General features: G+C 57.2%; 8 protein-coding genes across 8 annotated transcripts; 5 read left to right on the forward strand and 3 right to left on the reverse strand.

Moving 5' to 3' along the window:
• Window positions 1-144: 144 nt before the first annotated feature.
• Window positions 145-540, reverse strand: KVR01_005512 (uncharacterized protein; the record flags this gene model as incomplete). Its single annotated transcript, XM_044782939.1, has 3 exons — window positions 145-294; window positions 381-473; window positions 529-540. 3 exons carry the CDS (start codon window positions 538-540, stop codon window positions 145-147), a joined length of 255 nt encoding a protein of 84 aa, XP_044645957.1.
• Window positions 541-765: 225 nt separating this feature from the next.
• Window positions 766-2541, forward strand: KVR01_005482 (uncharacterized protein). Its single transcript, XM_044788317.1, has 3 exons — window positions 766-1285; window positions 1345-1736; window positions 1791-2541. The coding sequence occupies exons 1-3, from the start codon at window positions 861-863 to the stop codon at window positions 2066-2068; spliced, it is 1095 nt and encodes a 364-aa protein (XP_044645927.1). The 5' UTR covers window positions 766-860; the 3' UTR covers window positions 2069-2541.
• A 44-nt stretch (window positions 2542-2585) lies between these two features.
• On the forward strand, window positions 2586-4177 carry KVR01_005531 (uncharacterized protein). The gene is made up of 2 exons (XM_044793202.1): window positions 2586-3064; window positions 3187-4177. The coding sequence occupies exons 1-2, from the start codon at window positions 2767-2769 to the stop codon at window positions 3960-3962; spliced, it is 1074 nt and encodes a 357-aa protein (XP_044645976.1). The 5' UTR covers window positions 2586-2766; the 3' UTR covers window positions 3963-4177.
• A 98-nt stretch (window positions 4178-4275) lies between these two features.
• Window positions 4276-7177, reverse strand: KVR01_005439 (uncharacterized protein). Its single transcript, XM_044786670.1, has one exon. It carries the CDS (start codon window positions 5910-5912, stop codon window positions 4467-4469), a length of 1446 nt encoding a protein of 481 aa, XP_044645884.1. The 5' UTR covers window positions 5913-7177; the 3' UTR covers window positions 4276-4466.
• Window positions 7178-9596: 2419 nt separating this feature from the next.
• Window positions 9597-13309, reverse strand: KVR01_005077 (uncharacterized protein). Its single transcript, XM_044791028.1, has 2 exons — window positions 12514-13309; window positions 9597-12316 (listed from the first exon to the last, which is right to left on the reverse strand). Exons 1-2 carry the CDS (start codon window positions 12677-12679, stop codon window positions 10353-10355), a joined length of 2130 nt encoding a protein of 709 aa, XP_044645522.1. The 5' UTR covers window positions 12680-13309; the 3' UTR covers window positions 9597-10352.
• A 1964-nt stretch (window positions 13310-15273) lies between these two features.
• KVR01_005607 (uncharacterized protein) lies at window positions 15274-15912 on the forward strand (the record flags this gene model as incomplete). Its single annotated transcript, XM_044784561.1, has 2 exons — window positions 15274-15461; window positions 15537-15912. 2 exons carry the CDS (start codon window positions 15274-15276, stop codon window positions 15910-15912), a joined length of 564 nt encoding a protein of 187 aa, XP_044646052.1.
• A 5133-nt stretch (window positions 15913-21045) lies between these two features.
• KVR01_005518 (uncharacterized protein) lies at window positions 21046-25266 on the forward strand. Its single transcript, XM_044792166.1, has 3 exons — window positions 21046-21860; window positions 21933-22145; window positions 22233-25266. The coding sequence occupies exons 1-3, from the start codon at window positions 21858-21860 to the stop codon at window positions 24699-24701; spliced, it is 2685 nt and encodes an 894-aa protein (XP_044645963.1). The 5' UTR covers window positions 21046-21857; the 3' UTR covers window positions 24702-25266.
• A 386-nt stretch (window positions 25267-25652) lies between these two features.
• Window positions 25653-26802, forward strand: KVR01_005403 (uncharacterized protein; the record flags this gene model as incomplete). Its single annotated transcript, XM_044786942.1, has 2 exons — window positions 25653-26112; window positions 26294-26802. The coding sequence occupies 2 exons, from the start codon at window positions 25653-25655 to the stop codon at window positions 26800-26802; spliced, it is 969 nt and encodes a 322-aa protein (XP_044645848.1).
• Window positions 26803-27406: the final 604 nt, after the last annotated feature.

The following is a 27406-nucleotide window of genomic DNA, read 5'->3' on the forward strand; positions in this document are numbered from 1 at the left end:
AGAGCAAAATGAATCAATGTTTGAGCAGTCTCGCTCAGCGAATGAAGTAGATATGTCTAGAGATATCGTTGACACAACGCCAGTCCGTCTCGAACGCCCAATTTATGCCATGCACGATCCACCACCAAACACGCCAATGGAGCCCTAGTGCCGAACCTCGAAGCCAGTCTCACCCTCTACGACATCTCGATCTTCCTTCTCGAGCTTGACAACCTTGGCACCTGCCGGGCCACTGTCCACGTCCTTCAGGAAGGTCTGGAGGACGTCCTCGTTACCCTGAGCCTCGCCCTCGACCTTTGGGGTGAGGTTAGATTCCCAGCGTTCCCACTGTACATAGAGTCGGGTATTTGACTTGCCTTGTTGTTTGGTGTGTTTCTGACCCAGCCAGTTATCCCGTGCGCAGTGGCTTGCTTTCGGGTAAAGTATCTGAACCCGACACCCTGGACCATTCCACCGTGGGCGACGAAGTACACCTAGCCGTGTCAACTCCTGTGCCTCTGCTATAAGCTGCAAAGCCCTCCGACTTACACGTTTTGTCATGGTGACAGTTCGATATTCGAATCTTAGTCGTAATTTCAGTAATGAACTAGAAATGAACCGGAAGTGAACCGGAGTGTAGGATTGTCTTGGGATTGGAGCTGCCCTTGACACCAGGCTCTGACATCACAAACAAGGGTCTCCAAGCAGAGACGGGCCACCCCGATAAGATAAGGTAGCTTATTTCGACTGTCTCCATGGCTTAATGAACTACCCTCGTCTCAGCCACTCACTCATCATCAACCAACGACTACATCCAAAATCCGCAAGTCATCCATACGGTCGCGCTCTTTTTGAGTGTATGTTAGAAGCCATTCGCCAATATGGATACGGCAAAGACCGAAACCCCTGAACCGCAAGTTGTTTTCCGACCTAGCAAGAAGCGCAAGCACCTGCGACAGCGCGCAGAGGAGACCGAGACCGAACCAGATGATGCGTTGCAGCAGCCTGCCGCCCAAGCGCTGCCGGATGATGGAGAGACAAAAATCGAAGTAAACCGCGACACAGAGCCAGACACGGAGGAGTCATCAGTAAAAGAAGCGCTGCGTCTACGCAACGCACGCAGGACAAGACTCAAGGGGGTCGGCTTCCGGCCTGAAGGCACATCCAAGGTTCCCGAGGAAGCGAACCAGGAGCAGAGTCTAGTTCTCAAGGACGATCCAAATGGCGCAGATTCTATGGACTACGGGGTATCGAGGCGCTTTGCGCCACAGGCAGGACTGGTCGGCGAGCTCGTCAACAAGCATATGTAGGTTGCCCCACCTGCGGCCGCTCCCCCGTCACACCGGACATGGGCTGATCATGTAGGGAGGAATATATAGAATCCGAGTTGGCTAGACGGCACGCCGCCGAGAAGGCTACTGAAGCAGAAAACCAACAACCGCAGCACCAGCAGCAATCATCACGAGCGACGGGCTCGCTCATCGCAGATCCGACTAAACAGCTCGGAGAACGGCCGACGATGCACGGAAAGCTGCAGGAGGTTGACCTCGGCGAGGAAGTCCGGATGCGCAATGCGAACATGACGGAGCAGGCACGCAGGCGCCTCGCCGGCGAGGCCATCGATGACGACGACTCCGACTCGAGGAAGCGGGTTAGGATCGGCAAGGATGGCAAGCCGTGGCGTGGGCGCAAGAGGCGCGGAAGCGACGACGTCAAGCGTGACCAGCTTGTGGAAGAGCTCATGCGCGAGAACAGACGTAGGTTTCACTTGTTACCGCACCGGCTTGGAGTGTTCGCTAACCCGAGTGCAGTGGATGTGTACGATGTTCCCGCCCAGCCGGAGGCTTCTGGTGAGCCTGGATTCGATGAAGCCGCGGACGAGAAGATCGCAGAGCAGTTCCGCCGTGAGTTCATGGACGCCATGTCTGAGAGGCGGCACCAGCGGAGGAAGGCGGCACCGCAGCCGAGTCGGCCGGGAGCGAAGCAGGAAGAGGTGCTCAAGGGGCCGAAGTTGGGCGGCAGCAGGAATGCTCGAGCTGCGATGCGCGATCTGTTGCTATCACAGCAAGAGAAAGACAAGAAGCGGTGATCAGTGCCGTCGTCCTGCACGGACCGACAATTACATGCTGGCTTGTGGTGGTCCAGGGGCCTCTGAGCATTTGGACCAAAACCTGCAGGTGCTTGTGACCTCCACCGTCACCCAATAGGCTGGACAACAGCATTATGGCTGAAGAGGCGCAGCTTGGGCAAAGTTCAAGTATCGAGCTGCAAGTGATCCTGCGATTGAGAGGAAAGGAAAGGAAACGAAGCACACCGGAGCATAATCTAGCAAAGAATCCTTTTCTCAATCTTGACAATCCTTCACTTTCGTCTTGTCTTTGATCGCATCTGCGAGCCTCTGCAGGCACTATCAAATGATGGAGAGCACTAGAAGCGACAGCCAGACTCTCGGCTCATCCCGGAGTGCTGTGGTCGATAATCAGCCCAAAATCTACACCGTTGCGACACCCAGGCTCTTATTAGTCCCAGATTAAAACAGAAACATGAATTTTTGTTACCTAATTAATTAGAATCCGCATCTCTCTGGTGGGTAGTTCAACTGCAGAGTCCAGACGTGGATGTTTAGATGGTCATTCACGAGCTGATTACGTAACCCATCAAGCTTGCAAGGGGCCGGTCCAAAAAAGTTCGGAGCTTCCATATGATCCAACCTAGGCGATAGAGCGACTGAGCGCGACACTGTTCTTCGGTAGGGGAACAGCAGGTCGACTTACACAACCGGCAACCATGTTCAAGCCAAGATTACGAATATCAAGGGCCTGCGCCGCGAGGCTGTCCGCAGCTGCCCCTCGCCCCTCGCCGCCGTCACCATTTGCCGTCCCCGCGAGACAGCAGCAACAACACCTGCAGAAGAGGTCTCTACACGCCTCACCGGCGCGGCAGCTGCACTCAGTCGCCCCCTTGACCGACGATGACAGGTTCGAGCGCGAGGGTGTGCGCGGCCTGATGACGGCCGAGGCCTTCGAGATCGCGTACAACACCTACCAGGCCCATGTGCTGAACAAGCTGAACGAGTACACAGCAGGTACTGGTTATACCCCCCCCCCCCCGGGGCCGGCGGTGCTGTGGACGCCCATCGCTAGCTGGGGTGGTCGAACCCCTTCTGTGGACAATCATGCTGACCAGGCTGCCTGCCACCCCCTCCAGGCACCGCGTACGCAGACATGACCACCCTCGAGACGGCCATCGCGACGGCCCGCGAGCCGCACCTGGCCGCCACGTTCAACTACGCCTCCATGGCGCACAACAACCACTTCTTCTTCAGCGGGCTGTCCAAGACGGGCGGCGCGGACAGGAGCGAGCACATGTCCGAGATGATGCGCAAGGCGCTGGAGCTGTCGTTCGGCAGCCTCGAGACCCTGCAGCGCGAGATGCTGCTGACGGCGGACGCCATGTTCGGGCCGGGCTTCGTCTGGCTCGTGCAGCAGATGGACGCCACCGGGGCCAGGGCCTGGCCCTTCAAGATCCTGACGACGTACCAGGCCGGCAGCCCCTACCCGAGCGCCCACTGGCGCAGCCAGGGCAGCGACATGAACAACCACGGCTCCCACGGCGAGGGCGGCCAGGTCGTCAAGGAGTACTTCAACCGGCAGAACACGGCCAACCGGCGCGAGCCCCTGCACGGGGCCGCCCCCGCCGAGAAGAACAGGTTCGCCCGGCCGCCCGGCGGCACCGACGTCGTCCCCGTGCTGTGCGTCAACACCTGGGAGCACGTCTGGATGTGGGACTACGGCGTCGGCGGCAAGATGGACTTCCTCACGAACTGGTGGAACATCATCGACTGGGGCAGGGTGGAGTCGCTGTCCAGGCTCTCCGGCAAGCGCGCCATGACCGAGAACCCGCAGGTCGGCCCCGGCGTTGCGCAGGTGGCCCAGCCGGCCCCCGCGCCTGCGGACAGTGCGGTCGAGGGAGCACCTCAGTAGATTGCTTGCTTGATTTGCCTGCCTGCAATGACGAGGGGTCGATGGTGCTTGGGGGCTGTATAATAGACACCAGTGGGGTAGCCGCGGCTGAGGTTCTCTTGAGGCCCGGTCGCTTGCCACGTAAAAAAAAAAAACCTGCCGCGACATATCGAGTGTGTAAAGTATGCCAAAGGCGCCCAAAAGAAAGGATAAAAATAGACCTATGTGCTACCATGACCACGAGGTGATAAACGAGTTAATTGCTTACTTAGTGACTCGATTTGAAAGGATGCGCTTGTCACGCCGACGTGATGAAGGCCAATGTGGACAGTGTATCCAGAACTGAAAAAGTTTATGTACTTTGTATATATTTAAACTAGTAGTAAGCGGTAGTCTTTGTTGGCAATAGTAGTTGCTAGTACAAGACAGGTATCTCTTTATTTCCGTATCCAAACCGCTCCCTGGGTAAAACAATTATCAACGCCAGTCCATGCATGCTATATATATGCTCTGCAGTCTTCAAAATTACCTCCTCCTATCCTGGGCGTCGTCCATTATGTCTGTAAATCTAGTCATCCTGTCCCCGGTATAAGCCTGTGGCGGCGTGAGAGGGACGTTCGAGTCGGCAAAGACGTCTATGTATGCCCCGTTGGGGTCCCGCTCGACCCTCTGGCCACCATAATCGGATATGGGCGACCCCAGGGCGTCCCGGCCCTCGGCGCCGACGCTGACACGGTTGTCCTGGCCACCAAAGTGGCGGGCCGAGGGCATCTTGAGCGGTGCCTGGTACGCGCCGTCATCCGCGTAGTCGGTGACGGCGTACATGGAGCTCACCGCTCTGTTGTTTGTGAGCGTCGGGGGCGAGCGGGGCACCGAGTGCAGGTCATTCATGTCCACCCCGCTCACGGGCCTGGCCCCCATTGTGCCAAACTCCCTCTCGTACTCAATGTCCTCGTCGCTAGCGGTATTGAAAGACCCGGCCCGCGGGCTAACTTTGCGCCCAAAGTCACTTCTCATGGCGCCCTCGTCGACGATGGGCTTGGAAATTACCGGGCATCCACCCATGCGCAGAGAGTTGGTCATCGGGTTGTTGATGATGTTGCCAAAGGATGACGATCGTGACGAGCGAGATTGAGGTAGCTTCTCCTGAGCGGCCTCGTTCTTGCGCTTGGCCTCCCTCTTGATGAAGAACCACACCAGCATTCCCAGGAAGACGGCAGCAGCGATACCACCCACGACACCACCAGCCACCAGGCCAGCCGAGGGTCCACTCGAAGAGCTGGAGCTGTCGGAATCGCTATCGTTATCACCAGATCCCTCGGCCGCGGCGGCCGTGGACGAGGACTGGGACCCGGAGCCGGTCGCCGTCGCAGAACCTGAGCCTGAGCCGGAGGCTGTTGCAGAGGCTGTTGCGGAAGCCGACTGTCGCGACGCGGAGGTCACGCTCACGCCGACTGTCTCACTGCTCCCGGCTGCGGACGACGCCGCCGTTGTTGAGGGCTGCGGTCCGGTCGAAGTCAATGGCTTCGCGTTCTGGTCTGGGTTGAGAATGCAGTTCTCGCCGTCACAGCTGTACCCAAAGGGGCAGCACAAGTTGGCACACCTGGGAATCGTCCCCGTCAGGGCGTTGGTCATAACCACATTCTCCGGGTGAAGTCCTTTGTCCTGCAGGCTGATGTCGCAGGGGATGGGCCTGATGCCATTGCAGTCGCTGTCGCTAGGGCAGCAGAGTGCGGTTGTCTTGCCGGCGAGGGCAATGCATGAGTGATCGGCGGGACAGCAGAAGTCGTCAGGAAGGCCAGCCGTGTTACATTTCGCGTACGAGGAGTCGCCGCATGTGGAATCTTGCCGGCCAAAAAGCTCTGATGGTGATACTTGGATGTAGAGGGCTGAGGCAAAGGAGGGTAGTGCGGAGAGGAGCAGAAGCGCCGACGCCCTGGCCAGCGCTGTGCTTTTTGTTTGTTTCTTCATTGATGTGTCTGTGCTGTTTCTTGTGCAATGGTAGAGGTAGAATATGTCGGTTGTGTTTCTGATGCCCGGCGCGTAGCGCGGATAGGTGATGTGTTGTTGCGGAGTACCAGACAGTAGTCGGCGGTTGCAGAGAGGATCAACGTGGAGAATAACGGGGGGGAGAGACCAAAAGAGCAGAGCCCCTTGGGTGAAAGGTTATGGGCCAGAAGGCATAAGAAGTATGATAAACAGTGTGATTCAGGACACTCTCAAAGGCAGTCAAGATGACAATGCCTTGTTGTGGTGACTCGGGCGGCAAGATCGGAGGAAACAAAAAGGGCTGGGAGAACAAGGTCGAGAACAATGGCGATGTAATGAGAGAAGGAAGAAAGCGATGTCCCGGGAAAGCCCAAGCATGCGGATATGACGTTCCAAAGCTGGAAGCCGGACAAAGACGACGGCGTGGTGCCGGGTGAGGTGACAAAGACCTCGCCAGGACGACTGCTGGCCTGTGTGCGTGGAGAAGGAAGCCGCACTTGGACGCATGGGACCCGTCTTGCGGCCTCCGTGTCCAGTCGAGGGCAACGCACAGGGTGTGGTCGGCGGCAGCAAGGCAATGCTCAGTCAAGGCGAGTGGCCGTGGTGTAGCCGCCGGGGCGGGGAGTCAAAGAGGCGCCATGTCATCATCATAATTAGAAGGCCCCTTCCGCTCCCTAGTTCGTCTCAGGGCGGGCGACGAACACCTGGTGGGCTCGCAGGAGAGCATGATGAACACGGTGGAAACATGCTACCGGCGGTGCCACGCAAAGTTCCGGGGCGCATCCGGGGTCGAGACGTGCATCTGCACGTCGCAAATGGCAGAAATGGGTGGGCGAGCGCGCGGGTGCGAGACGCGGTATGGGGCAGTGCCGTTTCGAGGTGGCCGAGACGCCGTAAACGAGAGGCCACGGAGAGGCGCCAGGCACACGCCGGTAATCCGTAATCCGTATTGCTGTTCTGGCTGTCTGGGCCTGGGCCGGGCAGGGAGCAAAGGGAGACCTGAGGTTGGTCAGCCGTCGACGGGCCCTTCATACTGTGAGAGAAGGCCGCAAACGGTTGGCTGGCGCTTATTCCAACAGAGACAAGGGCCAGGCACGAACAGCACCAGGTAGGGCCAGGGTCGCACGGCTCAGGCGGTGGTCTACCCGTCTCAGATCAGCCCGGCCAGAACGGTGTCTAGCGTGGTGACCATGTACCCGGGTACCTAGGTACCCAAGTACCTCCAGCCGCAGCCAACAATGTGCAAGCCTGCATCCGTGTCGACGTGGTCGCGAAGACGGACAAGCGGACGGACACGTCTTCTTATCTAACTTTGCGCGTTGGCACCAAAAACCATGCACGATTCCGAACTGCACCTCCCTTCACTGCACGTCACCGCACCCAGTCAGTGGTACCCGTGCTCCACATGTGGAGACGGCGTGAAAACTGATGAGCCTGACTGAGTGAGTGAGCGAGTGAGGCCTGCAACGAGACCAGCGAGGAACTCAAACTCAGACTCACACCTTGCACACGTGCACACGTGCACTCGAAGCACGCAAGCTCAGCAAGCACGCACATTCGCACATTCCGACATTCGGAACTTCCTGGCTCGCTCAACGTTGCACTGGCCCAGTGGGTTTCCAGATCTGGTCTTCCGCAATTGCTATCAGCCAGGGTTGAGCCATATGAACAGTGACCACACAGCCAGGCCGATGCTAACCCGCGAGACACGAGTGATCACATGAGCAGCCACGGCGTGGCACACCGCTCACCGTGAATGGCCCGAAACTTATCAATCAGACAAGCACCGGGCTTGGGGGAGGGCGGCACGGGCTGGGGTGATTCGCCCTGGGCCGAGGGCACAAGCCCTTGCCCTTGAGCTTCGACGATCCTGTCCCGCCCAGGTGACCATCCCGCCGGTCCAGAACGAGCTCCAGCCCGCCCAGCCCGTCTTCCTCTTTTTTTCCAAACCGCGCTCGCATCCCTGTCCCGGCACCCTCGAGCGTCGAGGGTTCAGCCATCCAGGCCCTGCCGATACGGGAACGGGACGGGATTTGCAGAGACACAGCAAGAATGCCATCCACGGGATCCCGATTCTTCAGCTCGTCAGGGTTCGACAGCACAAGGCCCTTGTCCCTTGCAACCAGACAGCCAACAGCCAGGCCAGACAGCCAAAAAGGGCCCTGCCAGACCACCCCTCCCTTCGCTCCGAGGATCGCCCCGAGGCTATTATCTATCCTAACTCTCCCGCTCACCTGCCAGAGTCGGAGTATCAAGGAACCAGGGAAAACCAAGCCACAACCTTGGAAATACGCTGTCAAACCCAGCCCTCGCCGGTACCCGCAACTGGGGCCGGCGGCGAAAGCCCTTCACCGACTCATCATCGCCACGGGCCCAAATCACCGGTGAACCCTCTATCGTGAAACTCAACACGTAGATTACGGTCGTAGCGCACCGAGGTCACATGGGGAGGGGAGTAGCTCTATCAAAGATTCCAGAAGATCCTACATCACGAAGCCTCAGAGATCGGCTCATGTCCGCGCTCGCTTGCCCGTGACCAGGTTTTCAAGTCGCCCTCTGGACCATTTGCGTTGTCCCAGTGGCTAAGCCCCCCTGCCACCTCACCCTCACCTCCCTTGCCCGTGACGATGACTCTTACCTTACCACAGAGAGTTTCGTTGGGTTGCCTCACCATCGTCACGGTCCCGCCTCTTGTTACGAATGCAAGCGTGCGAAGAGGGGACGAGGGGGGCCGAACGGTGCTCCTCCTTTTTTGACGTGGCCTAGGATGACTGGAATGCTGTCGTTGCAGAGCAGCAGCGGTCACATGGGCTGCCACCTGTGTCGGGATGACTGGACGTCAGTCGATGGACAAGCAGGTTTTGCCCTGTCTCCTCGTGGCTGGGTCCCATCCTGGGAGGGGCTTTCGTTTCAAGCCACCACCCATGGGCGCGGTCAGCGCCGAACGCCTCCCGCCCCCCCCCCCCACTGATGCATTTTCTTCAGGGCCCTGATCGATTGGAAGCGGGTTGGGGTTAGGGTCCGTGTAAGTGTGATTGATTCGAGATACACGTAGATGTTGTTTGCTGGTGGCGTCCTGGCAATTTGAGGATGTGAGGATGACGTGAGAACTGTGAAGCCGGTCGGGCCTCCTCCCGATACCAGTGCTGATTGAGAGGCGTGTCTCGGGCGAGTGAGATGGATGGCCATGAGGCTCGACCGCCCGTGGCCGCCGGCGCGACACTGGTGAAATTGCCCGTAACCGCCCCGGCCAGCACATCAAGCAACCTCGAGACTGATTTGCAGCTTGATCCCCGGGACCCAGGCTTCGGTCAAGTCAGTATTGAGTCGCAAACTCAGAAATAGCATGAGAGGAAAATAAACAGTCAATACCATGCGCGAGAGCATTGCTTTCTCTGAAAGTCGGCGGCACGCCGGCCAAGGGGCCCTTTTCTTAATTCATTTTCTTGCCGCCAGCCCTACTTTCGACGCTGACTGGCCGCGATGGCTTCAGAGCTCAGGCCGTGGTCCGTCGCGCGCGTCTACAAGGGACGGGGAAGTCAGATTCGACGCCCATTTCTTTTTCTCGTCTGCTTCCATGGCAACGGCCATAACCGCCCACAACAGCGCAAACCGGTTTCAAGTCTAATTCTCATGGCTCCAATAGACGGGCTCACCAGTGGTGATCTCATTCAAATATTGTGATTTCTTTTCTTGTTTGGGAGGGTATTTATCGACTTAAATTACACATTGGCGACCAGTTTAAAGGCCGGCCGACTCCCAAGAGACATGGAAACGGCGCACTCGCCTGATGTCCTGTATCTCTTTGTCTTTTTCCAGACGCAATTCCAAATGCTCCAAGATGTTGTTCCAAACAACTGGACTGGTATCCCAGAAAACACCGGCAGTCTCCATTCGTCCAAAACACACAGCGAAAAAAAACTCCTGGCCCCATGTGATGCTCTGGTATACCGAGAAGAAAACCAATTGATGACGAGCAACCGGGGTAAATCACAGCAACGAGGTTCGTCTTATCATCCATCACGTCAAGCTCCAAGGCATTGTTCACCCGTCCGTATCTCGCTTGCAACCGGTGCCGTTGCCTATCCATATCATTGTCCAAAACAATCCAAAATAAAAACCCAAAAGCGCAGCTTTCCAGTCCAGCTGCGGTCATCCGTTGAAGGTCCAGTGTCGTCCAAGAAGTTAGGTATCATTGATGAAGTCCACTCATCTCAATTTTGCCTTGCGGCAGCCTCTAGGGTCTTCGGTCAAAATCTCAAAATAAAGAAGGGGTATAAGTTGAAGCGAAAGTCGGTATGCGTGTAGACAAGGAAGCGATACCCTGCATCGCTCCAGTCGCCACCGTCAGGAACAGGGGCAAAAACGAGTGGTTGCAGCAGGCGCTGGCACAGATATCAGGGTATCCCTTCGCAACATCATCTAGATGAGCAGGAAATCCCAGCCCTTCATCTGCATCACGTCCCTCCAGTGGACAAACGCCTGCTGTCCCTGCTGCTGCGATTCCTCGGGCTTGATGCCAGCCGCCGCGCTGGTGGCAGTGCTCGGCGAGCAAGCAAGGCCAGCATTGCGGGCCCACACCTCACGAAGCAAGGAAGCCACGCGGCCAAATGAGCCATAATCCGCCTGGTCGCCAAGCTGGGCGACGCGGTCTTCGAAAAAGGTCCGGAACGATGAGCCGACACCACTCATGGACCCACCGAGCAGGTAGACCCAGACCAGGGAACGGTCAAATCCACCGGGCCCGGAGGGGATGTGCTGCAGGACGTTCGTCAGACGCTCGACAAGGTCGATGCAGCTGGGCTGGGACGGGTTGAACCCCGGTACAAGACTGCAGAGGTAGATGCGCGCTGTGAGGCGGAAAGCCTGTGTCATGTTCTTTGACAGCTGCTTGGGGCTCAGAGTGCCGTTGGCGTTGAAGGGCATCTTGGGGCCGGTCTCGCCCATCTCCGTGAAGCCAATCTGGTCACCGAGAACATGTACGTGTTGGCACAAGGTAATGTCATCCATGCCATCGCGCTTGAGTGCTTCTAGGCAGGCGATCTCGCTTATGAGATACATGACGCGGTCCTCGCAGCCCATGAGCTCACGGAGGCCAAGCGAGTGGTTGACCTGGGACAGGTGCTTCTCGCGGTAAGTGTGGGCAAAGGTGGGTGCACGACCCATCATTGTCGCACCGAGCACGTCAATCCACGCGGTGAGTGTCATGCTGAAGGGTGTCTGGGAGAGCGGATGATGCTCGTCTGAGACCATGTGGGGCAGGTCGAGCTTTTGCACGAGTGAAATGGCAGCTTGGAAGTGCTGGTGCCAGGCGATATCGGGGAGCGCGTCGTCAAAACGGCCGACACAGCATTGGAAAAAGATGAGGCCCAGAGCGGCGTCAAGGATCTCCTGGTGGTCCTCGTCCTTGTTGAGGGCGTCGCAGAGCGAAGAGATGGTCGAGTACCTGTGGCGCATGATGTCGCTGTCGATCTGCTGCAGCATCTCGGCATCCACATCGCCATTTTGAGTCATCATGGCCTTGTAGTGCTGAGCCGCGATACTCAAGCAGCAGTGCAGGTAGCCCTTGTTGCTCTGCAGGGCGGGTAGGATGAGGTCCGAGCCGACGGATCCGTGCTGATTTGATTCCAGAACAGGGAACAAGGTTGGAAGCACGAACTGGATGAAGTGATCCAGGAGCCTTTGGTCGCTGTCATCAAGCTCAATGGCAACTTGCCTGGTGTCCATTGTAGGGCCGTGAGCGAAGTCAAAGAAGTTGCAGTTCAGGGTCTCTTCAGCCAGCGACTCCCTCCTCTCGAAGTTGACCTGCTCCGTCCACTCGCCATCAATGGGGAATGAGGAAGGAAGCATGGTACCCGGAGGTGGGGGGGTGGTGTAGGTGCTGAAGGTCGATGTTGAGGTCTCCCTCAGGGTGGGCACATCGTTGACAAACATTTGTCGCTCCGTCTTGACGTCTACCTCGTAAGGTGCATAGGGAGACATGCCGCTGAAGACGAAATCCGGGTGCATCTGTGTGTTGTACGCAAATGGTTCGGTGACTTGTGGCGGGCTGTTGAAGTCGAAGCCGAACTGCGAATCAATCGACTGAGACCTCGTGCGATCAAGGGGGTCTGAGAAGGTCGCTGATGTGGGGAGCGAATGCGACAGGCCCGGTGGCGAAGGCATGGAGGTCTGTATTGTGTGTGCATGCGAGTGCGAGGCCTTCTCGGACAGCTTCTTCCTCTTGATGATCATCTTGATGTCGTCCTTGTGCTTCCTGCGTGCATCGTTGTTGCTCCACCACATTGGTCGCTTGTATTCGCAGACGAGGCCGAGATGCTTGCACGCCGAGCACATGGGGGTGCCCTCGTCGCACTTCTTCCTTCGCAGTCTGCAAGTGTAGCAGCCTCCAAGGAAAATTCATGTTAGCCATTGAGTCCTTAATTGTGATGGCCAACACCTGGAGCCCGAGTTGCAGAGTGAGGGCGAAAGAAGTGGCGGACGACCGAGAGACGGCAGGCCAGGAAGGGAAAGCGGCGCCGGTCTAAGTCCCGGAGAGCACACAGATGAGAGGGTCAGAAACATGTGGGAAAAGGGCACAAACCTGTTCTGGAGCGGCGATGCATCTGTGCCTTTTGCTTTGAGGCGGCATTGTTGGTAGCCTTAGGGGCCGATTTGGTCTTTGTTGGCTGTGCGACGGCCATGTTGGCTTGCGATGCTCTCATGAGTTCCTCTCGGTGGTGGTGACCGTTGGGGGGTTGTGTTGACATTTGTATCCTCGGGACCTATTCAAGGCAGGTACCTGCGTGCAGAGGCAATCTCCAGGGGTACCCGGTAAGGGGGGCGTGAGAGTAAAGGGTAGGGGTGGCTGGGGGGTGGGTGTGGACTGTCGACCTTGTTGATCTTCTGGGCCGAGCGAAAGCGGGAGGGTCACAAGCCGGGGTCTCCCAAGTCCTGGTCCAAGTCCAGAAGCTCGCAAATCCGCACTCGCTTCTCACACAAGGCAAGCTCGACGGGACGGTTCGGGGTTGTTGTGCCGAAGAACCAAAGCCCCCAGTCTCTTCGGAGCCAGATACTAGTATTAAGAATTTGACGAGCGATTTTCGTCCGATTGTTTGGTTTGGTTTGTTTTGTTTTCGTATGCGAAAATGATTGACTGGTTGCGAGCAAGTCCGGCTTGCTGTTGACTGGAATTGTTTCGAAAAGGAAAGCCGATGTTGACCGTGTGTTGATAGACCGTGAGGGGGATTATTAAAAGACAAGACAAATACTCTAACTGGACGACACCAAATAACCCATAGACCTTGAACAAGAGAGAAACAAAACGTCGTAGGGCCTGTGATGGATGGCTCAAAAGACTTATAATCGTGGCCATCTCGACGGCCGTGAACCGCTGCTGGCAATGCGGGTTGAGTGAGATTCTAATTTTGGAACTGCCAGCAGCAATGGCACGCTTACCTATCTTTGGACCACATTTCCTCGCCCTACCACAGAGAACCAGGCAGGGCACGCAACTGGCCAGGCTCCTCTGCAGGGCCCATGTACCTAAGCATAGCACAATGGTCCGGAAGTGACCTTGCTCCCCTCATGTGCTCACACGTCAATATGGGTCCTGCGCTTATTGTTGCCAATGAGCGGTCGCCCAGAAGGTCTCACTCGGATGTGGGAGCCAGCATCTGCCCCACCCAGGGATGGCGTTGTCGAGCTCTGGTAGGACGACGGGGACAAGGGGACAAGGGCATTGTACCGCTCGCGATGCCGGCCGATGCAGTTGCGCGACTAAAGAGGCAGCTCTGGCCTGATGGCTGCCCATCAAATCCCACCTATTGGCGCAACTATGCAGAGGTCATGCAGGCCACAAGGAAGCTAACGACGGACGTCCATTGCAATGCATATCTGGCTTACCTGGATCCTGGTTGCCTTGCAGATCTGATCTCACAAGGTTTGGCGCACGACCCCAAAGATGGTCTGGAAATGGCCTGCCCCCGGGCAGCTCGGCCGTACGCGTGCATTGAACTATGGCCTCGCCTTGCTGCGCAGCAGCATGGCACATTGTTGATCGGGATGGGGCTTGGGTGACGGCGCACCACCTGGGGGCGATGTCCATGAACGCTGCACAGCGCAGTCGTGATCATGTAGACTACTGCCGTGCAGGGTGGCAGACAACTCGAGGCGGGACTTTGCCGAAAGTTTGACATCGATGCCCCGCAGGTTAATTCCTCAGAACCACGTAATGGACTCTTGTTGAGTGCGTGCCGGGTCTCACTGGTGTCCAGGGGGGCACGTCGATAGCACATGCTCGAGAAGACACTTGTGGCTGAAAAGTCTGTAGCGCATGTCTCGGGGGAGAGTGAACGGCGAGCATGGCAGGCGTGGGAGCGGACTCGACTCTCATCTGATGATCATCCTCCCGTCACCCCCCTAGACCACACACATCTTAGATTGCACGAACGCAGATGCAGCGAGCCATAGCTTCCCCGACCCCAACGCGCAGCGAGCCCGTTGAGCGATGTGGTTGCATCCGCTGAGGATGGGAGGGGGGGCGGCAGGGTAGGATGGAGCCTATCCGGAAAGACCTGTTGGTAGCCAGGAAGTGTTGCAAGGTATGCTTGAATCCCTCCAAGTGTTCTCGATCCAAACCGTGATGGTGGACTGATCCATGCCAACGTAGGATAGAGTCCGGGCTGAAAACTGTACAGTTCTCTATGTCTTGATGCCCTGCATCCTTCTATCGTCGAACACTGGGTCCACGGTGGGCCGAGCGCGGGTTTAGAGCGCATTGGCTGGGAGCAACCCAGTTGGGAGGCATTCAACATTGTGTTGATCTGGTCGACGATAACTGTACGACTGATACGGTATGTACTGTGCGGCAGAGAACAAGACTAGCTTCTCATGTCTCTGCGTGGAGCGTGTCCGCGACTCGTGAGCAGGACAAGAAGGGGGGTGGGGGACGATGGCGATCCCTGCGAGGTACCCAGCCCACAGACCGTTCTCGGGCGTGGCAGAGGGTGAATTCCGTAGGGAGCCACGACGGTTAGAGGCGTGGACCGGAGGTATTGTTGCCGTGTGGCCGTGTACTCGAGTAACAATGGTGTTACTGGACGACGGCTCGCCTGACGGTTATTCCTGCAAGCAATGCTCGGTTGGGGGGCGGGAGAGGGCTGTACCACAGTAGTGCGCTATGCCGCGCAGATGGCAGGCCGGAGGCAGGGCAGAGGCAGGATGAGATTGGCACCGTTGCACGACGTCAGGGCTGGCTGGCTGGCTGGCTGGCTGGCGCACACGGTGCACACCACACCGGTGAAGGGTGGACGGTTGGTTGAGGTCGGGCTTGGGCTTGGGTCGGGGCGGGTGGTCAGCTCCCATGCAGCATGCGCATTGCAGCTGCGTGCACGGTGCATGCTGGATTGGGAAGGGCTGGACGGGCCAGAGGAGGGGCACGGGGGACAATGGGGTTGCACTTGGTGTCGGGCTGGTGGTGTCGCGGGTGTCGAGGGTTGCATGGCGAGGGAGCGAGATGGAGGAGGATTGGACGAGACGAAGTGACGAGCTGTGGGAAGTGCATGGTGCAGGCAGGTCGATGTAACGCTGGGGTGGGCCGCGCTAGCAGCTTCGGGCCGTTCTTAGATCGGATTGGCTCGAGCGGCACAGGCCTGCACAGCAACCTTCTCCGCAGCCGGCAAGCCTCTGGGCCAATGGCCGTGCAGAAGCGGCATGCAGGCAGGAAGCACGGGCCCGCCTCCCATGGGACGAAAGAGCCAGAGCCCCACCCGGCGGGAAGGAGGGGCCAGGGGCTGGGGTCAAGCTCAGGGACCAGGGGTGCATCTGGCAGCAGGGCAGCAGGGCAGCAATAGCAACTGCTCTCTGCTCAAGGACTGCGAGCTGTGCAAGCTGTGGTGCCACAGCTCTGCAGGTCCGCTGCGAGGCCCACTGGGAGCTTCTTTCCGCAGGGGCACGTGCGACCGCCGCCGACGCGACGGCTGATGAAGGACAAAGTACCTGAGCACCAGACGTCCAGAGCACCACCAGGGCTAGGCCCCCCTGTCTCCAAGGTCCAGCTGCACAGTAGGCGCCTGTGATGCGATGCTTTGCGCGCGCTAAACAAGCGTTCAACAGCTCGGGACCCGTTGCTTGGTCTAATTTTGGCACCCAGAACTGACAGAAGTGACAGGCCGGCGCGAATCGTCGGTGCCCCTGGGCCATCTTGTGCTCTCCTTGTCTCCTACCCGCCCTCCATCGGCGCTTGTGCTCGATCTATTGATCGAATGCTGCAACCCGGCTGCTCAACATCCGCGCATGCTATTAATACACGGCCAATACTAGGTAGTACCACCTGTACTTGGCCCGCCAGACAAGCGCAACCGCCGCTCGGGTCGCCTATGGCGTTACAGCCGACAGGATGCCTTCGGACTCGACATGTTCCGCTAACAATTTCGGATCGCAGCCACTTACTCAGCCTCTGGTCTGCGGTCTTTGCTCTCTGGTCTCCTCCCCGACGGTGGCAGCCACCCTCGGCCCACGGCATGGCCCAGGCTGGCCCTGCCCTGAGGCTGCCGGCCCACCCACTTAGTACGCTTTCCTGCCGCAAGATGCGGGAAAGCTTGCCCTTTCCCACGGCCCAGCTTCCCCCCGACTCCCACGTTACCTCCGGCTCTGGGGGCTGGACGAAGCCGAGATTTTCTTTGGGCTGATCGCATTCAAGCCCCGTCCTTGACTCGCCTGTCCTCCACTCTCCGTGCTCGCCTGGGCAGATCTTCGCCCAGACACGGCGATAGGCTCTATCGTCGTGCACCTAGACAGCTAGTTCAACTCGCATGCGGGAATTCAGAACCCCGTTAGGCCCTCAACACCCACACCGGTCAGCAGCAGATGAGACCCTGCCCCATACCACAATATCGCATATATCCACATTGCTCTCTTCTCGCTCACCTCCCCGCCGTCATTCAAGCCGGCATGCCGGCAATGGGGCTTCACACAACGAGGTCATCGGCACGGACACTTGCTCGCCCTCGGTCCCGTCTCAATTCTACCCCTGATAATCCACACGGGGCTCCCTTGGGCACGAGTGTTGGCTGCTGCTCTTCTCGACGTATGACGTCCACATCACCCACCAATTGCAACCACATTCCCTGTGCTGGTCCGATGGTTGAGTTTGATTGCGGAGGGACGAGCCATGTCGTCCTGTCGTCCTGTCGACCCAACAGCCTACTAAGCTTCGAGCATTGATCAACGCTCAGGCATATGGCCTTCCTATCACCAGTCTCATTTATGGCAAACTTCTTTTTTCCCCTTTTCGGAGGGGGTGTACTCGTATACGCGTCTCTGGTTCTGGAATTGTCAGCCAATAGTCGATGTGATGCGTGATGTCCAGGACCAGCCTTGCAGCCGTCGACGGCTCGATCAGGCGTTATCTTGGCTCAACGCAATGAGATGGTTGCTGACTATGCCTGAACAAGTCAGGCTCACATATGGGGAAGATCCCGGAGATGGTGTCGTCGCCTTGTCATTCGGCTAGGCTAACGCATTTTCCATCCATTCAAGACACCCAGTCCCATCTTCGTCAGCAGCCAAGAGCGAATCCGCAATGGGGAGCAATACACTATCTGGCCAGATGCAGTCATGACAAAGCAATGAGTCTGAAGGACATGAATCATGCTCGAGCCTTGGTCAATTCCCGAAGGAGCGAATGCGATCCACGGACCACGAACCCTTCGTGGTGCCCCGGATACCATGTATCCATTCTCTTTTGCATGAACCCTCCCACCCAAGGAAGCCCCTGGGCACTCTAGAGCCACCTGCTATCAGGCGGGCTGCTGATGAGAAGGTGCGGTTCCCAGTAGTCTAGTGTCCCAGTCTTTGCTACGACTGTGACGCCTGGCTGGAATCTGGCATTACAGTTACTATGGTTACGATTCCCGGCTTCCCACTCGGGCCATCTGGAGATCATTGCTGCATCCCCATTACGCGGGATCCGGGGTTGCTTCGTGCCCAAACCGTGGGTCAGTGCGCGCCATGCAGCACAGGGTGGTGAAGCGAGATATGCCCCTGGGGTTGTTGGTGTCAACGGCCCTCATACCCCGTGGTCAAGCAATTTTGCCTTGGACTGCTCATATCCCTTGAAGCGACTCGACTCTACTGGCAGCCACGGAGGGGTGTGGCACACACACCTTCTCGTGAAGGGTCAAGGGTGGCGACGGGGCAAGAGCTGGCATGGGGCCTACAATCATCCCATAGCATCCAGCCTGGGGGACGATCTTGCCAGATGTGGATTTGCATCAGTTGCATGGTTTTAGTGCTGCCGCGGGAACCCTCGCTTGCCATCATGATTGAACCTGTCTCTCTGCGTGGGAGTGGGTTCTCATCAATCAGAGTGGACTGTCATCAAACGCCAAACGAATGGTGTGTCCCTGAGTCAACCATACAGTACGCTCCGGGTAGGCTCATTGGCCTCGCATTCTGTCATCATCATGTGAGGCAGACCAACAGACCCTCATGGCCACAACAGATGTCTATGTCGTCTCCATTGTGGACATTTGCCGCATACATCTGCACCTCAGGCTTCTTTGTGCCGGCAAGCAACTTGATGGTGTGGGTTCATAACAAGACCCTTCCAGTCCACTTGCCTCATTCGGCACGGGAGTGAACCTATCAGTCGCCTGAGTGGGTCCTGTCAACTTTTTGTGACGGAGGATCGGTCCTCACCGGTCTAAGCGGCTGAACAAGCAGATCGAGGAAAACTTCTTGCGGAGTCGGGCAAGGGTGACAAGAAAAAAAATTCATCCTGCGGTCTCTGGTGGGAACAGTTTCTCCAGGATTTCTGTGTGTATGTGGCTTTGTGGGCCGCTGATGACAGATGGCCAAATGCCGGAGACGAAATACGATCGAAATCTGACCGCCATCGCCGTACATAGTACGCAGCACAGGGCCGAAGCGAAACGTGGGTCGGTGCCCGCCCGAGACAACGACGCCGTTCTGGTCCCCGTGGGTTCGGGCACGAAAGCAGGCAAAGATGCCCAAGGTGAATCAAGGTCTTACACCACGTGTGACACGAGTGAAGTTTTCTCGAATGGATCGAATTGTCGGTGAGCAGCGGAACATTGCGAGCTGAGGCGGGGGTTTCGGTGGTCGTCATCGTCCTCTGGGCTCCTGGTGGCTGGGCGGACGGCGGACCTGGCCTACATGCAGTCAAGCGGTCGACGGCTTATTTCACGATTTCACGATTGCATCGTGCAGCGAGCAGGAAGCCTGCATATTAATTGTGGGACAAGGGTGGCAATCGCGGGCTGGGTGACGGGAGAAAGCGAATTCGCAGCTTGCCCTGCTTGCTCGTCGACAGCCACGCACACGCATCCACGCTCTCCTTCCAGTTCCACCTGCAGGAGGGAAATGATTGCTAATGCGCCCCGCGAAGAAGTATCCCGAAATGACACGAGCCGATCTCTTGCGGCTGATACCGAGTCTGACGATAAGATGGCCAAAGAGATATGCATCTCCATTGAGTATGCTTTGCAGAATGCCTGAATGCAAGCACTCCGACAGGCATCAATTAATGAAAGAGTGATGCTGTGTGATAAACCCCTCGCATATGCAGCTGCACCCAGAGTTCCTTGCGGAAGCGGACCGAGTGACACCTGCATAATTTGCCAACTGTGGGTTATCGACCAGGTCTCCCAAAAGTGAGGCTTGACCAAGCAGCCAAGGTAAAGCTCAAGCCCTACCACAGTACACGGCCTGCGGGTTGGCCGCAGACATAGCGTCATTCCCCCATGCCTTGCCTGCAGCTGGACAGGCACACAGGCACACAGGCAGGCAGGCAGGTGGGCAACTGGGGTGACCTCGGCGACCCGTTATCTGGCCCCAGACTTCAGCTCTCGTCGCGGGCCACAGAAACGGCGTTACACAAGGTCATGTGGCCCCAAGGCATGGTCACGATGTATGCCGAGGATCGAGTCCATTGGGGGGTGAGTGCAAGGAGCGGGAATGAGCAAGATCGCCTGGTCTCCATTCCTGGACACAGCTCCCGGGCGAGCCCGTCTCAAACGGGGGTCTCGACTCGACGGGACGAATGGCGAACGCCCAAAGTTCCCACAAGGGCAAAATCTTGCTCGACTAGGGGCCGCTGTGGGAGTTCTCGAGAGGAGAAGGGGGATCCACGGCAGGCCGAAGCTAGGCTTCCCGAGGACAAACAGGAAAACCAAAGACGGATATGGGGGACGACCGAGTGGTGTAATCGGCCGCTTGCTCTGTCAGTCTGTGGCGGGCCCCCATGATGTGACGATCGAGACCCTTCTTTTCCCGCGCTCGCCAGCGGCCGTCGCACATCCTTGGACGGTGGACGGTTCGGCCACTGCCTGCTAGCGGATACTGTGAGACCCATGCAATAATATGGTCAGGGAACACAAGATGAGGGGAAGCGTCGAGCAGAGAGTCATGCAGTGCTAGCCGAAGCAAATCCTCCCGTATTGCCGTCCTCCTTCTCACTCCATGGCCGTGCTAAACCCCACGCAAGCCACAGCTTATGCCGCATGCAAGCTTGCAAGCTTGTCAACCCCGTCCTGCGTTGAGAGTGTTCGCAAGGAAGCTGTGTCACCCATCCTTCCGGGAGACAGCTCGCAACAAGACTAAAACTGGGGGAGGTTAACCCTTGGGGTCGCAATGCAGTTGACTGACAGGCGTACAGACATGAGAGGGCAGAGCGGTCGTTACTCGGCCTTTCAGCCATTCATCCATTCATCCAGCCAGTCCGGGAAGAGGCGGCTCTCCCCAGCAGCCACACCTGCGAGACAACAGGACAATCGAAGAATGAACAATGGGCCTGCAGGTCGTGGTGATAGTGAAGAGATGCATGGAGGCACACAGGCACACCCTCTTCCTCGGGGCCCGCGGTGGATACCCCTCAATCCTTGCCCTGGCTTCCTCAACGTCGCATTCTATCTCAGCCCCCGGACCCTGGCAGCCTGGCATGACTGTCCCTTGTCCCCACGCTACGTGCCCAAAGGCGAGCAAGGCGAGGACTCCCATGCCTCGCTCCCGCCCAATGGGCAGAGGTCAACGGCCGGCGCTTGCAAGTAGCCAATCACGGAGATGACCTCCCCAACCTCCACGCCAATCACCACCCAGAAGAAGCAGCTCGCAGCTTTCACGGCCGTCGCTGTCGCTGCTGCTCCCTGATGCCCGACTTTGCAGCCAACCAGGCCCGCGATGCTGGCCCGCTTGCCGCTGCAAGACGGCCTTGACTGGCCCCGACTCTCGCAATGGATCTGCCAAAAATATACTGCACACGCACTATGGCACCACCGCCTGGTGCTCGTGGAGGGTGGCCCTGCCCTGTCAGTGCCTGTCCTGGCCTCCAACCTGCCATGCCATGCCATGGCCCATCACAACTGAGAAGCGAGAAGCACACACTGCCGGCCTGGCATGCGGAGGACCGGTCTAGCGAGAGGAAGGCCCTTTTCCTGCCCTCGTTTCCGCCCCTCTCCACCTCGCGTGGACTCATGTACCATCTGCTCACCGATGCTGCGCCGGGCTACCTCTCCTCACCTCTTCCCACCCGCCCCACCGCGCCGCTCTATTTGTTCGAAACCCTCTTCTCTGCCCGCCATCACACCTGTGACCGGCCGTCCTCGTGCATATGCCGCTCGCTGTGAATCTTCTCACACAAGCGTAGTCTTGTCTCGTCCTGCCATACATAACCTCCTGTAGGCGCCCGCCCAAACAAGTCGTCGTCCGACCCTTTTCCTGGTTTGCGACCTTTGTTAGATTATACGAGCATAGCGGGAGATTTCCTTTCAGTGTTGCTGGCAGCGACCATATCAATGCGAACAGGCACTTTTTCCTACTGTCAACCAAATACAAGAACCTGCGCTGGCAACAGCATCCCGGACCGATCCCAACACACAAGCACACCATCCAGCCAACCTCCGGCACCGAGCACCGGGGCCACCAAAAATGGTGAGTGGTACAACATCTGGCCCGGAGCAGTAGCCCCAGAGCACACAACAGATCGCTGACATGGTCCCACAGGAATTCGCCTCAAGGCATGCCATGGCCGAGAGGCCCCATCGCGAAATGATGGAGAAGTCTCATATTCGCGAAACTTTCTTCTCAGTCAAGAATGTGCCGCCACCGCGACCAGACTCGGTGCACACCGAGTTTATGGAGACAGACTGGGAGGAAGATGACATCCTAAGCGAGTTGGACGACGGTGACTCGTCTCCACGTCTGAGTCTCGACTCTGTAAGTACCTTGCTGTGCCCATGCCAGCCCTTGTTGGCTTGCCAATCCATCCTGGAGTCTGGCTCCTGACGCAGAATTTTGAAATAGTCGAGAGGCGGACCTAGTATGACAACTCTGTCGACGTACGATGAAATTCGCACCCCTGAGCAGCGGTCAATTGCACGGTTTGAAATGGGACCCGACCCTATTAAACCCATTGTCGGCCCAAGAGGACCTCACCTGTTCCGCAGTTCCATCAGCAGTGCGAACTCGGTCGAGTACGAGAATGCGCTTTCGCTGTCGCCGATCACGCCAAAGGTGTTCAACCGAGAGGCCAACTACCAAATGCCCATCACCCTGGATCTGGATCTACCGACGCCGAGGGCCCCTCGCGACGGGCCATTTCAGTTTACGAGCCGGGAGCTGGAAACCAAGAGCTTAGCGCAGTGGTCCCCGGAAATGGTGGCACAGTGGATGCTCAATGCTGGCGTTGAGTTGCAGTTCGCGGAGACGTTCGTCGAGAATGATATTAATGGCGCGATTTTGATCACCTTAAAGTTCGAGGATCTGAAGGAATTGGGCATCGCCTCCTTTGGCGTGAGGACCAAGATCTGGGAAGAGATCCACGTGATGAAGGACATACGAGCTGCCCCGCCCGACCCTGAGACACCCATAGAGGACGAGCCGAGCAGGGAGGTCAGGAGGGAGGAGAGGAGGCGCGACAAGCAGGAACATGGCGGTGAGTTGAAGCGTCGTCAAAGCAGTCGCAGGCGCAAGCAGTCTCACAATGAGGACACGATCCGGCCCGGGGAGTCTGTGTCCATCGTGGGCATTGAGCAGGTCATGCCCAAGCCGCATCACTGCTCGAAAGGCGAGAACTGTCGCAAGTGGCGGAAGCAACAAAGAATGATCGAGGCGTTCAAGAACGACCATCCTTTCGTTAACATGGACAGCGGCGGCGTCATCATGGTTGCTGGTGACCCTGGCAATCCAGAGACTGCCCGAAGGATCGAGCCCGATGAGGACGTTGTCTTCCGCCCAGTCTCAGACGCCGTGCCTTCGGTCGTGGCCTCTTCAGACGTTATGGGCACAGAGGGGCTGCCTCCCCTGCAATACCTGCAGCAGGCCACCCTGCGCAACGCCCAAGAGCAACAGAAGCGCGACAATGTGCGCCAGTTTCTTGAGCTGCAGAACACCACCTCCTCAAGTGAGGTTCCACCGACCCCACCGTTTGAGATGCTTCCTCCTCGGAAGGCACCTCACGGGGGTCTTCGATCCCTTTCGAAGCTGGCCATCCCGACCCAGCCCAACCGTTCACGCCCCGTCGAGGATATACCAGAGTCCGCGTTCCCCGGCTCGGCGTGTCCTGGCTCGGCACATCCTTCCTCTGCGCACCCTTTCAGCCAGCCTTCGCAGCCCTCGTTCGCGGCGCAACAACGCCAATTCTCCCTGCCATCGCCATCCCCATCGCCGGACTCTCGTTCAAATACACCCAATGGCGTCTACCGTTTCGGAACGCCCTTCTCAGAGATGGACGTCCCGGTTACTGCTGTACCTATGGGACCCATCCCCCGAGACACATCTCAGTCCGTCCCCCCCGAGATGAACTACCACTCGGCCTCCAACCCACCACCACGCTCTCTATCACGGTCCACCTTCCGCAGGCGCTCCTTCTTGACCATGCCTCCCGTGGACGAGAATCACGCGACCCAGGTCGCAAATCACCGCCGTATCCCCTCTCCAATCACCACATCAGAGACGTCCCCTAGGTCTAAGCAGCAGCGGCCACTCCAGCCTCCGCCCCGGGTACAGTGGCCTTGGTCGCCGCCAGCCAGCGCTCGGCAGTTCGAGACGGCCATCGCCCCCTTGCCCAAGGGCCCTGGCAGTAGCTCATCAGGCAGCAGCCGCAGCAGCAGCGGGCAGCACACGCCCAACAGCAGCGTGTCGTCGACCACCAAGATCGGCTCCCCGCTGGGCGGCCACGCCAAGGACCCCAACAACTACCAGTACCAGGGATACATGAAGAAGCGCAAGACCAAGATGCTCCGCCACGAGTGGCACGAGCACTACGTGACGCTCAAGGGGACGCGGCTCGCGGTCCACAAGGACCACGAGGCCGTGGACAAGACGCTCGAGTACGTGGACGTGGACGACTACGCGATCGCGTGCTCGTCGATGGCGACGACGTCCAAGCTCAACGCGGCCTTCAAGGCCATGAGCATCCGCAAGGACAAGGGCATCAGCAAGGAGGACATCGCCGCCTTCAGCTTCCAGCTCATCCCGCAGGGCGACATCTCCAAGGGCGGCCTGCCCCGCCTGCGCAAGAGGGAGAGTTCCATGAGCGGCGTCACCGGCCGCCACCAGCGCAACGGCAGCTGGGACGGCGCCATGGAAGTCGGGGACGCCTCGGGGCCGCCTCCCCCGCCCGAGGCCGTCAACGGCACCGGCAAGACGCACCACTTTGCCGTCCGCAGCCGCGACGAGAGGATCGACTGGATGCGGGAGCTGATGCTCGCCAAGGCGCTGCGCCAGAAGGGCGAGGGCTTCGAGGTCAGCGTGAACGGCAACATGATCTAGGCGCGCTAATAAGCACATGCGCGCCTTCCTTTTTGATGATGAATTTACGAACATGGCGGCTTATCTGCATTTTCAAGGGCGTTTTGGGCATCATGACTTTTGTTTACTTCTTCTTTTACTCCGCTCAGGTTCTCCTGCTCCTCTTCTCTTCCGATTTCGTTTCCTCCTCTCACTTATACCACAATCAGATACGACACGATACCGATGATACCTTGAATGTTTTGCTCTTTTTGAAAATTTTCTTGTATTCTCAGGAGATGTAACGGCGCAAGCCCATAGTCTGGTGTGTGAAGGGCTTATGTGCCGAAATGGAAGAATTGTTGACAGTGTTGATTTGGGTTGATAGTTGCAGGAGAGGAGAGCAAGAAGATGAAAGAGAGATGCCGAGAGACAGGCCGATGATCGCAAGACGAACAAAAACGACAGAATTGAGGATAGGTAGCTAGCCAGCCAGCTTTTGTTGTTTGGTGGTGAGACTTTGCCAACAAATAGGTACCACACTCCTTCAATGGGATGGCCATCTGATAGCAACTGGAGTCTCGTCTAATTAATTTTCATGCGTACATTCGATCCTCTGAGTGACTTTTTGCACTCGAAACATTAATTGCGAGCGCCTCACTGAGGGAGCCATTATGTGAAGACCTGGTGACTTGTTCGAGCTTGAGACGATGCTAACGCATGCGTGAGGCACAGGTGAGGCTGGTGATTATTTTCGATGCTGGCTCACCGTCCACGCGGGCGCCTCCTACTCTCCACACCAACGTACATCCTCTAGACCCAGATCCAGCCAATAAGTTATTTGTGCTCGCTATGGTGGCCCCATAATAGTGGATTAGGTATTGCGTGTCAAATACCCCGAGGTCGTATCAATGTTACTGCATCGCATCGACAGCTCTGTTCCTCAGTGCCCATCACGACTTTGTCATCTCTTTACCTGACGTTGCAGCGAAAATGACACCCTCAGATGGTAACGCTGAGTTGGCCTCGGCGATAATCAACTGGACACTTTACGATGATCGATCAGGTCGCATCCACCCGCACGAGCCACTAGAGCGTTACGCCCCAGGCGGCTTCCATCCTGTAGCCTTGGGGGATACGTTCAAGGACGGCCGTTATATTGTCCGACACAAACTGGGATATGGTGGCTGCTCAACAGTGTGGCTTGCCTCAGACGAGCAGGGCTCCGCCCGCCGTTATGTGGCCATCAAGATCAAGAGTAGCTCATCATCGGAGATGGGTATTGATACAGACCCGGAAGTTCTGAGGCTGGAAAAGCTAGAGGAGCACTACCTCAAAGGCCCACAAGACAGGCCCAGGCCATATGCACAGCTGCTGGACTACTTTGATATTCAAGGTCCTAATGGGTGCCATAACTGCCTTGTCACAGAGCTGCTTGGCCCATCGTTAGCAAGTGTGCACTCCTTGTATGGACAGCTCACACAGGTGTTGCGGCCCGAAACTATCCTGCGAGCTTCCAAACAGCTGCTTCAAGGAGTGAACTTTATACATCAGGCCGGATTGTTTCATGGAGGTAATTTCATTCCTTTTTGGTTTGTAACTTTTAACAAGGCTAATAAGCATGACACATCTAGATATTTCCGCTGGCAACGTCACCTTTACTTGCCACTCGCTGCTAAACGATGAGGATGACGACTTTTTAGACCTGGTAAGCGAGGTATATACAGCAAACCCATGGCCCGACAAGCTCCTGCCACCACATCTCCCCAAACAATTGGTGCAGACCATGAAGTGGAACAACTGGGAAGACGAGACAGAGGAAGACATCCGCCTTGTTGACTGGGGTTCTGCCTTTCCAGTTGGTGAGACTCTGCCAGTAGAGGCTATGGCACAGCCAATTGACCTTCGATCACCCGAGACATTTTTTATCGGCAAATTCGACTACCGCCACGACATATGGCGAGCTGGGTGTGTGATGTTTGTGCTATTCTACCAACGACCTCCATTTTTCGTTGTCTTGCCTGACACCTATTTCTACCTATTACGGATGAGAGAAAAGCTTGGGCCCCTTCCGGAATCTTGGCTTCCTCACCTCGCCGAACTACGCAACGAAAGTGTATATGCGGAACGAGATGGTGAGTGAAAAAGAACCAGCAATATCTCCGCATTGACTCATCAAGACAAAAGCTTTGAATCTGACACTTGATCACAGACGGACGAGAGGATCCTGATGCGGACGAGTCAGAATTGATTTGTGATACGTTTGAGCCGCGGCGTCAAGCAATCATCGCAGAATTTACCTCTGGTGACGAGAAATATGATGATCCTGATGAGCACACCGAGTACGACTTTGAAGCCTTGAAGTCGCTCCAACGCCCTATCATCGCTTTACTCCAATATCAGCCCAGCAACCGCGTGACAGTAAAGGATGCCATGGGAATGATCGAATGGGTTGATAATCGTAGAGAAAAAGAGGGTGGCGATAATCATGATGGGGAGAAGGACGAAAATGGGACGGGAGACCAAGGGGATAATGTGGGGGAAGACAGCCTGAACCAGCTGTTCTTGAATGATGAACAACGCAAATGATAGATGTCATGGACAAATAGACAACTTTTACCAGTTTGACTACTTTTTGTCGACTCGTACAGGCTAAATCCCGTGCGATGAAGCCACCGCCAGCATTTCTTACCGCTTTGGGTCCCGTATGTTCCGAAAGAGGTGCCGGAGTCCTTTCTGGTATCTTG

This window comes from Diaporthe batatas, assembly GCF_019321695.1.
Source record: "Diaporthe batatas strain CRI 302-4 chromosome Unknown Contig00005, whole genome shotgun sequence".
Classification (NCBI taxonomy): Eukaryota; Fungi; Ascomycota; class Sordariomycetes; order Diaporthales; family Diaporthaceae; genus Diaporthe; species Diaporthe batatas.